The sequence below is a fragment of the Ambystoma mexicanum genome, chromosome 11 (assembly GCF_040938575.1).
Source record: "Ambystoma mexicanum isolate Mex_15411 chromosome 11, UKY_AmexF1_1, whole genome shotgun sequence".
Taxonomy (NCBI): domain Eukaryota; kingdom Metazoa; phylum Chordata; class Amphibia; order Caudata; family Ambystomatidae; genus Ambystoma; species Ambystoma mexicanum.
Genome location: NC_090934.1, coordinates 899103050 through 899115647, shown reverse-complemented (window position 1 = coordinate 899115647; position 12598 = coordinate 899103050). Strand labels below are relative to the sequence as shown.

Below are 12598 nucleotides of genomic sequence, written 5' to 3'. Positions count from 1 at the left end.
TGCAGATATTGTTCCTGCGGGATCTGGACTCCAAGTCATCACACTTCGCCTTGACTCGTTTCATATCATGCACCAGGTCCGAGACTGTGTTTTGGAGAGTGTACACTTCATCCTCGTTGGCCCCGATTCTGGTCTCACCCTCCGCCAACCTGGTGCCATGTTGATCCAGTTTAGCACGCATGGAGGCCACACTAGCATTAATGTCATCCAGTTTCTCGTTGAATGACGCAAAGTTTTTCGCCATGGACTCCATTAAAGTCGTGAGGTCAGGCTGGGGTGGACCAGAATTTGTGTCTGAATCATCTTGTGTCGAGGCAGAATCTCCCTGCTCCTGTCTTGGCAAATGTATCCATCGCACCCGTCTTATTAGTCCCCTGCGACTTACTTGGCATATTTTGGGAGCACTGTGGGTCCTCGCAGGGTAGTATTTGCAAGATATTAGTCAATGAGCCTTGAGCCCCTTGAGTATAGGAGTATCAGGAGGGGGGAGGGGAGTCACACCTCCCGGTAACCTAGGGACCAAGGGCAGTATAGGGGTAAGGGTAGGGTGTACAGTAGGCACCAGTGTTCCAGGGCGCCAGCCTTTTCACGTGGGGTGCGCTGTGTGTTCACTAACCCCATGCAGTCCAGGCCGCAGTGTAGGAGGATCCCAGTTGGAAGGAACGGCGCCCCCCCGACCCCAGTCAGAGGGGGCGCAACACCAAGATGGAGTCCAAGGGCCCAAGGGCTCGGGGCAGTTCTAAGTATATAGGGGCTGTTGCGCACCGCTGGCAAAATGTGCATGTATCACGTGGCCAGGGCCCCCAACTCCTCACCTGCCGTCGTCAAGTGTCCAGCTCCCAGTCGCCACGGAGGCCCCAAGCCACCGCCGGGCCGCGGCACGACCAGGCAGGATGTGTGTAGGCAGAGGGCCGCAGACAGCCGACACCGCAACCAGCCCCCGAGAGGGGCCATCAGCAGCCCGGCACAGGCGAAGGGGCCGCGTCATTTCCCGGGCTCCAGCAGCTACGTCAGCGGGGAATCCTCCGGGTAAGTCCGGCCCGGCACCCCAAGCGCGGCGGTCAGCACGGCAGCCCCCGCAGTGCAACGCAGGCATGTCCCAGAGCATCCAGCACACTGCAGCAGCCGCAGCGACCGCGCCCCTCCAGGGGCGGGCCAGAAGGAGGAGCCGCAAGGCCCACAACGTGCCCAGGCACACCCCGCCGAAGGGAGAGCGGGCCTCCGGGAGAAGACCCTGCCTCGGAGGCACGCGAGGGCCGGGCACGCAGGCGGCCAGGGAGCGGGGAAATCCAGCCAGCCACACCCGGCGGGGACACACAGCACAGCCGGTATCGACAGGAGGCAGCCGAAAACGATGAATCACAGCCCCAGCAGCACACAGGGGGCAGGGGTCGCAGCGCGAGCGCGCGGCTCAGCGGGCCCCAGATGGCGGGCGCCGGGCCCAGGGCGAAGAGGGGTCTCACTCAGCACCAGGACTCCGATTTTCACCAGCACGCAGACCAGTGTTTTGGTCAAATATCCAGCAACACAATGCACTCGTCACCAGCGCTAGATGGTATAGGGAACTGCTGATACAGGCAGATTTTCAGCCGTCAGGTCACGGAGCGAAAGAGCTAGGCAGCCATCTTGCAGGCTGCTCAACAGCGCCCACGAAATTACTGTATTTCTTTAGCTACAATGCTAAATGTACACAATTCACGTATCAGAAATAAATACATAAGTCCCTTAAACTGGCTAACAATTGCTTAACGTGCCAATACTGAATTCAACCTAGCTTCACCATCATGTTTCACTAAGCAGGTTTCAGAAAATAGATATCGTTGATTTCATGATTTTTTTTTCTTTTAAATGTTATTTCTTGTTGTCTTCAAGAGTAATGATTTTCATAGAAAGGTTTACTGTATTTTGATGTACAATGTGTGCATTGAGTGTAATGGAATGTTTAAGGGACTTTTGACAAATCAACGCAGAGAAACATGCGTGCATTTGTTTGATTTTTCAAAAAAGGTAGCAGGCGCTCCTCTGCAGAAAGAAAATGGCATGATAACTTGTTCGTTCTGAGATGAGAGTTTGCAGCACAAGCTTTTTGCTCACTTTGCCTTTCACAGATGGGAAATATCCCTTTGCATATCAGTCTTTGTCCCGCCCACATGGGCAGTCCAGCACCGAAATGCTATGGCAATTCCTCTCTGAACAAGAGTACCAACAGCAACCCCATACACTTGTTTCAGCCTTATTGGGCCTCATCAGCGAGGTGAAGCTGTGCCTCTCTGAGCACAGTGAGCAGGGAGTCCCCGTCTGCTTGCTGTAACTTACAGATAACTTAGGGTGACCAAGAGGTAACTTGGGGTGACCAACCCCATGACAAAACTTCAATTCCACCTAGCACCATAATATAGGGATTTCTGTGCTTTCCATTATTTATGAGTTTCCTACAGGAATCCGGGAACTTTATTTCTGGCAGGCCAGTGTCCGTGAAAGCCCAGTGGGGTAGGGACAATGTTTGCAACGTGCTGTAATTGTTCCCAGATATATATTGATGACAGAATACAATCTGCAAAAGAAAAATGACATTTGTGCTTTTGTATCTCTTTTCAGAGCAGTATGCCCGTGAGGGGTGTGACTTGCTACTCAGTTCCAATGGGAGTTTTGTTGCCTGTCACCACATGGTGAATCCAGAACCATACCACAAGGTACAATGTCCGCCCCTCCTCTCTTCTTGTTTTCTAAAGTGCAGTCATAACCCACTTTTCTCCCAATGTCTTTGTCCATCTGCATTCTTGATCTGCCCATCTTTGCTTCTATCCTCAACCCCTTTCTCAATCTGTAGCTCTTCTCTTGTACTGTTTCCACATAGATCAACAAGTCCTCTGAGATTATTAAAAAGGAACATACTGATACGATGTAAACACAGGAACCAAGGCATTTATCTTTACTTCCATTCTAATACTTAGTCCTTTCCCCACATATATTGAAAGTAAAATAAGCCATTTCAGCAAAGTCACACATGCCACATTTGCACTCATCTCCTTCAAGTCCCTCCAAAGTTCTTCAGATGTTTCCATTGCTCCTCATTCCCTTTGATAACTCACCCTAGGGCCTTGAAGTGTTGATGACAACTTAATCTGAGTTTACTTACCTTGCTCAGAGTGTCCCTATTCTCATGTTAAATGCCATAGCACCTATCCTCTTCCCAGTGACCCTACATTTGGTTCTTCTCAGCAACCACTGTCCCCAGCTACAGGTCTCCTCAACTTTACGTCCACGCCTCACACAGAAGAGATCTTCTGCATCTCTGTACCTCTGATTCTTCCCCTTTGCATTACTTTGGTCCCTTGTCCCTTTTAGTGTTCTCTACATCTGTACGTCCACCCACTCCTCTAGCATTCTCTCCAGCTTTACTTTCTAGTCCCCTTTTCCACTAACCCACACCTGTTTCTTGATCTTCCCATGAAATCCTCTGACATTGCTGAAGAAGCATGTAAAAGTGATAAACGCAGACAAATAAATACATTAATCAACAAGTACATTTTGTACTTAATGTTCAGCACAAAATTGTGTCCTGTGTTTATGCATTCATGAAGGACTACATGAGAAGCAACATTGAAAATGAAGTCATAGATTTCCAGGAAGATTCAGTAAATATACAAGAAGATGAGTTAAAATGATCCTCCAATATCTCTTTTACTTAAATAATCTGAAAGTAAAATAAGACATTTCAGCAAAGTCACACATGCCACATTTGCATCCAGCTGGCATCACTGGAAGTTCACCTCCAGTTCAGAGGCGCATGAACATTGGGTGTGAGGAGTAACACAAATGCAATGCTTTTTGCCCAAGAAATTATTGTATATCTTACAGGGCAGTGCTTTTTATACATAGTGTGGTCCATACAAGTCAGGCAGGTTTCAAGGCTGCAAATAACTACAAAGAGGTTTTACCCTTATTGACGATTACTGCAGTATAGTCTTACCACCTTATGGTGGGAAAATTGCGGCATGTGTAGCAAACACCAGCCAAGTTATGGTTGTTCTAAAAATGCTTAAAAAAGAGCTTTCACCTGAAATGTGTAAGTAGAGCAAGTAATGTGAACTATGTCACACTTGCCACAGCAACACCCAGTAGGAGTCATCGCTCTATGCAAACCTCTAATTCAGAGCCACATGAGCAAAGCACATAATCTAAAGTGCTGCCTTACCCGTGGAGAAGCAGCCAATAGCATTGGGGACTCAATTCAACAATCCTTAGAGGAGGTCGAGGCATACTTGATTCATGTATATGATCATTAGTATGTAAGATGTACAACTCCTTCCTGTCATTTGTCTCAAACAATGCACTGATAAACAAACTGGACAATAGATTGACTCCTCTATTCATGGAGCCCGAACAAATCAATGTTTAAGACAGTTGAACCATGCTGGATTTTAGATTGTACTTGTTTCAGGGCCTCATTACACGAACGGCAGTAACCGTGGCGCTATTAGTGCCATGGTTGCTGCCAGTATTTTTACAGATTCCGCCTTGGTGAATGGGGGAATGACCCCCCATAGGGCTCAATGGGAATGGGGAAGGAGCAAATAACGTACTGCTATTAGCGGTACCATTATTTTCCCTGAAGTCCCTCGGCGGGTCCCTTCGTTTATGTGTGGTCTGGCCACACGTTAAGGACGGGACCCGCGGGGGACCTCGTAGTATGGCGCTAAGGGATTACCGGCACCGGCGCCCTTACCGGTGCCGGTAATCTCTTAGCGCCATCCGTGTAATGAGGCCCTCAGTCTTTTTAATATCTCTATTGGGTATGTAGCTCACATGATGGATCTTTCATTCGTTATATGCAAAAATATATACTAGACTGCTATTTGAGTCCTAATTGGAAAAATGCACCCCTCTTAGTAGACTGTTCCATTACTCATGCCTTACCCATCCCCCAATTCAGTAGGCTTGGAAAGGGCAAAAGGTTTTCTTTACACCGGAGCAAAGTTGTGTGGTTCTCCTTTCCGAACTATGAAAGAAAGACATGGAAATACTAATGAAAACAATTAGACTTCCATTTTTTAACATGGGTCCTCTTCTCCTGGGGACATAATCATGGACGTCATTTCATCAAAATGCCAGGGGTAGCGGAAGTGACATCACACGACCCTTGACCCCCTGATGACATTACAGGAAGTGATGTTATTTGACCCCACCCCAAAGTGATATCGCGGGAAGCGATGGAACACAACCTTTAACCCGTTGATAAAACAGAAAGTGGCATCACATAGCATTGAACACTACGAAAAATTTGGTTACGATATCACTATATCACTGTGATGTACATTTCATACCTGAATGGATCGCCATATGTATCGTTAAGATCAGTGTATATAGGCCCATATTACCAAATTACTGTGATTGCAAGCAGACGTCCATGACCAAATGATAATGATGTGTTATTATATAGCACTTACGCTTAAGCGCTTTACATAGAAGACATATACACCCACTATCACCCAACCTATGTTGGTACCCATTTATCGACCTCAGAAGGATGAAAGGCTGAGTTGAGGCGTTTGAGAACAGACTAAATCAGTGACTGAAATTTGCCTGAAATAAACCTTTATTGAGTCTAGTAGTTATAGTATAGAATTCCAGAAAGACACATTTTTTGCCATTTCTATTCTTTCTTATTTAGGTTCAGTGATGAAAGTGTTAGACTTGTGGCCCTCATTTTCTTATTTTTCTTCTTTTTTAAGGGGCCTGAACAAGAAAGCTAGCCACTCCAGAATTAAAGAGAGACATGGTGCTGGCCACAGCCCAGGAACTTGCATTGGAAACAAAAAAACGATTTTTTTTTTTAGAGGTTGCATGGGAGACCACAGAGGTCGCAAGGGAGACCTCAGAGGTCGCAAGGGAGACCTCAGAGGTCGCAAGGGAGACCTCAGGGGTCGCACTTGCGACCTCTGGCGACCCCCAAATGATGTCCCTGGACATAATACAACCTGTTCATCAGTCCGTCTGCCAAAGGTCTTGCTATGTCATCAATAATAATGTGTTTACTGGAGAATCACGTCACTGAGTTTGCGGATTGCATGCGATGTAAGAATATGTGAGTTCGGTAGCTCCTTTCTAACAAAATGTAAATAGGGTTCTTACATATTGCATAAAATCAATCCATTGAAGTATTATTTTAGTCCAGAAAATAAATACTTGAATTGACGACACTCCTTCCAATAAACAGACTTTGTACTTAATTAATAATCCATTTAAAACAATTGGATTGGGATTATATCCTTAGACACTGAACATTCTATTTTATTAGTCAGAAATCGACAGCCAGTATTGTGCAGGTGCTGTCCCTCCATTCTCATACACTAAAATGAAGGAGGGATTATGTATTCATTGCAAGAGACAAAATATTGATGTGATAAAGTACAAACAACCATGCATTATAATGATATTGCAAGCCAGATATGAGTTCTCTGACCATAAAGAGGCGCAAGCCAGAATGCCGTCACCTTCATAAAATCACAGTGCATTGTGATTTGCAATATCATTATAATATGTTGTTGGTGGTACTTAATCTGTGTGGGTGTTTATATAGGAATGAATGTAGCAGTTTTGAAAAAAATGTTTTCAATGAGCATTACTGGATTTTTAAAGATGTCAGGTAAATACACTTTACAAAAAGTTCGTGCCTTTCGATGTCAGCTGTTTGGACAACAAGGGATTAAACCTTTGTTCTGTTTTACTCTGCAGGGAAAAGGAACTTTGAGATGACTTGAACTACCTGTTTTTTCTACAGTAGTGGTTATTGTGTTCCTTGTGATCCATGACTTTAAACTAGCATCTCATTTAATAGCTGGCCACTTGCTTAATCTAATATAAGCAATCTTCTACCTGTTGGCAATATAGAACCTGTTTGGATTAAAAAACACTAAAGTCAGCTTGTGATATATTGCATATAATTAATTTAAAGTGCAGAAACACTGTTTAAAATAAACGACATCCTAACACAAGAGTGATACATCTAATTGATAGAAGACAGTCAAGCATGGCCACTTTATTTAAAATGTTGACTCAGAACCTTACTAATAGGATTCCTTGTAGCGAATTTAAAGGAAGATTATATTGATAACTGTAAATATCTACTTATGAAGATCTTCCAAAAACGTTCTTCTTCCAGTCTTAAGGTTACGCAACATAAGAACAGTGGGATAGGCCAGAGATGATTGTTGTCATGCTGCATCAGAGGCTGCTCCTTGGGGAATATCAGAATACCTAAAAGCCTCCTGTAAACCTAGAAGGAGAAGGGTCCATAAAATGAATTTTGCAAATTACTTAATTTGGACACCATTGTAGAATTAAACGTTCAAATTGTTTTAGTAACCAAAAATATAACTGTCTTTCTTTTAGGGAGGATGCTTTATTCATATTTTTATGGTGTTCCATAATATGCATTATGGAATGTTCTGTTATTGCAGATATTTTAAATTGATTGTTTATTGGTGTTTTTAAATGTATTGGATTTTATTGCTTTAAATTCACCGCAATAAATCTTGATGATGATAAAATAAATCACAAAATGCAGTGAGATTCTCACTTTCCTACTGTTGGGAAGGGGACAGCCCCGTCCCACGCCCTAAGCACTTTAGAGTGAGGCGAAATGCATTAGAAATACTAGGAGGGTCAGCGGGAGGGGAGACAGTGAAAAGAGCACACCCTAATATAAAGGAACCCACCTCAATATAATAAAATATACTCAATCCACACAGTGTAGCACAGGGCGCAAGCAACATTGATATTTTTTCATAGATGTTGATAATTGTTTTTAAGAGCAAGGCCTGCACAGCAAATGTGGCAGTGCATGCATTAGGCCCAAATTGCGAGATGAGGGAAATTTCCAGCCATGCCTGGGCTCCCATGAGGACAGTCCCCAACCCCAAATGCCATAATGCCTATTCATTGGTCTAACAGCTTGGCAAAGATGTGCAGATGCCCTACAAGACCACGATCAGAGACCGGCACCTGGTGTGCATGTTATCTCACATTGACCAAAGCATGACCTGGCCCATCCCCAGGCGACCACGAGTTATAGCCCATATAACTGACTGAGCCCTGAGACCCCAGAATTCCATGGCACCAGGTGCCCTCTGACCACCAACCCTAAAAGTAACAAGTCCTGGATGTTCAAAGAGCACAGATATTGTATGTATTTGAAATACAACCATGTGATTTGTATTGCATGGTGCTGGGAGGGATAAATTATAGTTCAAAATGAGGGTGGAGACCTGGAGGTGGATGGCGCAGAAGGGAGTGAGTGAGTGAGATGTGTGTGTGAAGGTCAGAGTGCCCCAGAACCTTCTTTGAGCCAGTCTTAAAATCTGTTAGGTGCACTTGTGTTTGAGCGCGATATAAATATAAATAAAATATCTTATCATATCATATCATATCACAGTATAATGACAAAGTAGCAATGTGATAGGAGTATAGTTAATTTGTTCCTTGACCGTGAGAAGAAGAAAATCACTGAATCACCCACGTGATGGAAGACGGACGGACTGGACTTGAACCAATAACCTGCCATCGCATATGGAGCAGGCAGATCATGTATAGGCGCACACCAACCAGCCGCGCAAGTTTCAACTGCATATGTTGCATCATAAGTGATGATGTTTCTCTTTATGAGATTCTGCTTGCACTACTTTTCGCCAGAGCATTCTTTGCAGCAGAGTCCTTTGCTGTTGTGCTCATCTGTGTATGAGATTAAAACTTGTTATCCTTACAAGATTAACTTGGGCCTTTCTTGCCTAGAGGGTTGTATTCTTTCTAGTGTGAGCGTTCAGGGACTTGCTCTCAATTGGTGATCCCAGCACCCCTCCACCCCCGTACTTGCGGAGGCTTCATGGCTGCTTCTACCAAAATACATGTTCCAAGTGGTTTAGCAGGAGCCATTTTAAGATAAGTCCTCTCTGCTCTTTGAAGCGGGGCGCGGCTCCCAGGAGATTGCATGCCGGTGTTGTAACCCTGTGACAGAGGAGTTTGGGTGAGCGCGCACTTTTGAGTGGACATTTTTAAGCTATAACAAGTAGGGGAGAGATGCATGGGGAAGTGTGAAAGGTGTTAGCATGTGGAGAACGAGGTTGTTGATGTGATGTGGTTGAGGTTTGTGTTATTTCTTGTTGGTGTTCTAACTGTGAAGAGATTATTTCGGTAAGGCATTATAAGGTAAGACAAAGGTAAGGCAAAGGTAAGGAAGGGGAGGGAAGGTAGGACCACGATAAAGTATATTATTTAAAGGAGGAATACAGAAATAAAAGTAGTGTTCTCATATAAGTAATAGGCCTGGAATAAGTAGTGGTTGTTATTTTAGTTTGTTATTTTGGTTTATTGTATTCGTGTTTCATTGGATGAAGAACAGGCCATAGGAGGGGCATTAATTGTGTGTGTCACAGCGTGGTGTGTCATTGAATGGTTGTGTATAGTAGTGTGTTGGCATGGGGAGGGGGAACAGAAAAGGGCGGAGGTTGATTTACCTTTTTCTTGTTACAAGCAGCAGCAGTGTGTGTGGCACGTTAGTGGTGCTTTGTGGGATTAGTAAAACAACAGACAGCACTAACATGGGAGGAGGAACACCATTAGAGTGTATGTATAAGGCCCCACCACTGTTTCATGACATGGTGGAGAAATACCATAAGCAGTGGATTGCGGAAACGGGAGGAGGAAGGATGCCCTGCCCACAATAAGAGCATCCTGGAACATATGTCCAAATTTTTAGCAGCTAAGTATAAGAGGAAACAGCTAGAGTAGAGAAAATACATTTTGGATCTTTGGCGTTTGTTTGAAGACACAAAGGATCCAGGGGATGGAAAATGGGCACAAAGACAGAGAAATGGAAAGTGCAGGAAGGGAGAAGAAGAGGGCGGGTTGCCAGTGGAGCGCAGGGGATTATATCCCTTGACCCCGTGTCCCGCAGAAGGGTACACAAATCCAACTTATGTACCCGCCGTGATAGGGACCCCCTCAGCTGTGATAGGGACCCCTTCAACACCAGTAACACGGCAGGCTACCACTCCCCTACTCACGTATGCAAACCAGCCTGAAACGTCGGCATCCGCAGGTGTTAGGTAAAGAGACTTCAAAGACAGGTTGTCAGAGTTTTTAGCAGAACTGAACAGGATACAAGCATCCTCAAGAGAGGTGGGGGATGTAGGGGCACCGGAACATGGATCAGGGGACTGGAGATTAGGAGATTTGTTGCTCTAAATGGATAAGGGATGAATAATACATGTATATGTTGAAAAGGAAGGTAGGGGGTAAGTGGACACTCTTTGGACAAGAGGATATGGTGGAGGGAAATGGTGAAAGGGAGGAAGATAGTGACTAATTTGCTGAGGAACAGGGTGAAGGAGAAGGAAGGGGTGAAGAAGTGGCATTGAGTACTCCCCAAGCAGCAGGCACATGGCAGGTGGGCAGGTTGAGGAGTAGCACCGGCCATATGGCGTTAGCCCATGATACATAAAGGGGCGGGGATAACACAGTATTTGCCCTGGCCCCAGATGGATAAGTATAATTTGTTAAAGGCTCTCCCACAGCTCATAGCAGGGGAGAGCACATGAATATATGAGTTTGAAAAGCAAACTAAGGGTGTGCTCCTGGCAGTGGGTGATATTAAGAGCTTGATGGTTTCTATAATTGGGGGAAATCAAGGGGGTCCTGGGAGTCTGTCTGCCAGACATTAGTCCTGGTTGCAAGAGCCTTACCCAGATTCTTCAGCTCACTATCTTTCTCAGAGGCAAAGTATTTCTAACATATCAGTCTTTGTCCTGCCCATGGGCAGTCCAGCATCGAAATGCTAGGCAATTCTCCTCTGAACAAGAGCACCAACAGCAACCCCAGACACGTGTTTCAGTCTGGTTGACCTCATCAGTAGGGTGGAGCTGTGCCTCACTAGGAATAGTGAGCAAGGGGTCCACATATGGATTCCCCATGTAACTTAGGGTGAGACCCAAAGTTACTTAAATATGCAAAAAACAAGGGGGTCCTGGGAATCTCTCTGCCAGACATTAGTCCTGGTTGCAAGAGCCTTACCTAGATTCTTTAGCTCACTATCTTTCACAGAGGAGAAATATCCCAAACATCTCAGTCTTTGCCCTAGCCAGGGGCGGTCCAGCATCGAAATACTGGGCAATGCTCCTCTGAACAAAAGTACCAACAGCAACCACAGACACGTGTTTTGGTCTGGTTTGACCTCATCAGTAGGGTGGAGATATGCCTCTCTAAGAATAGTGAGCAAGGGGTCCACGTCTGGATTCCCATAGTAAGTTAGGGCAGGACCCAAAGTTACTTAAACATGCAAAAAACAAGGGGGGTCCTGGGAGTCTCTCTGCCAGACATTTGTCCTGGTTGCGAGAGCCTTACCTAGATTCCTTAGCTCACTATCTTTCACAGAGGAGAAATATCCCAAACATAACAGTCTTTGTCCTGCCCAGGGGCAGTCCAGCACCGAAATGCTAGGCACTTTTCCTGTGAACAAGAATACCAACAGCAACCCACACATGTTTTGGTCTGGTTGGACCTCATCAGTAGGGTGGAGCTGTGCCTCTCTATGAATAGTGAGCAAGGGGTACACATCTGGATTCCTCTAGTAATTTAGGAAACCCCAAAGTTACTTAAATATGCAAAAATTAAGGGGGGGTTCTGGGAATCTCTCTGTCAGACATTAGTACTGATTGTGAGAGCCTTACCCAGATTATTTAGCTCATCATCTTTCACAGAGGAGAAATATCCCAAACATATCAGTCTTTATCCTGCCAGGGGCAGTCCAGCACCAAAATGCTAGGCAATTCTCCTCTAAACAAGAGTACCAACAGCAACCCCAGACACGTGTTTCAGTCTGGTTGACCTCATCAGTAGGGTGGAGCTGTGCCTCCACTAAGAATAGTGAGCAAGGGTTCCACGTCTGGATTCCCTTAGTAACTTGGGGTGAGACCCATCATTACTTAAATATGCAAACAACAAGGGGGGTCCTGGGAGTCTCTCTGCCAGACATTAGTCCTTGTTGCAAGAGCCTTACCTAGATTCTTTAGCTCACTATCTTTCACAGAGGAGAAATATCCCAAACATATCAGTCTTTGTCCTGCCCAGGGGCAGTCCAGCAGCAAAATGCTAGGCAATTCTCTCTGAAAAAGAGCACCAACAGCAACCCCAGACACGTGTTTCGGTCTGGTTAGACCTCCTCAGTAGGGTGGAGCTGTGCCTCTCTAAGAATAGTGAGCAAGTGGTCCACATCTGGATTCCTCTAGTAACATAGGGTGTGACCCAAAGTTACTTAAATATGCAAAAAACAAGGGTCTCTCTGCCAGACATTAGTCCTGGATAAGTCTCTCATAACATGAACTAATGTCCGGCAGAGGGACTCCAAGGACCCCCTTGTTTTTCTGCTATAATTGGGGACCAGGCTGGGGATGTGTGGGTCAAAGCTGGGTATCCGGGTATAACTCTGGGGACGATGAACATGATGGAGCACCATTTAACGGAATTAGAGCACAGGTGTTGGATCCGTTACGGAGAGCTTTCATGGATACTACCGATTTACAGTCCCTGATGCATTATAGAA

At 45.2% G+C, this 12598-nt stretch overlaps 1 protein-coding gene across 1 annotated transcript in view; it reads left to right on the top strand.

Moving 5' to 3' along the window:
- Nucleotides 1-12598, top strand: part of LOC138503896 (mucin-2-like) — a 577632-nt gene that overhangs the window by 533802 nt on the left and 31232 nt on the right. The window contains exon 15 of the mRNA XM_069623967.1: nt 2599-2693. Within this exon, the coding sequence (XP_069480068.1) occupies nt 2599-2693 (95 nt within the window). The remainder of the gene's footprint in view (nt 1-2598; nt 2694-12598) is intronic.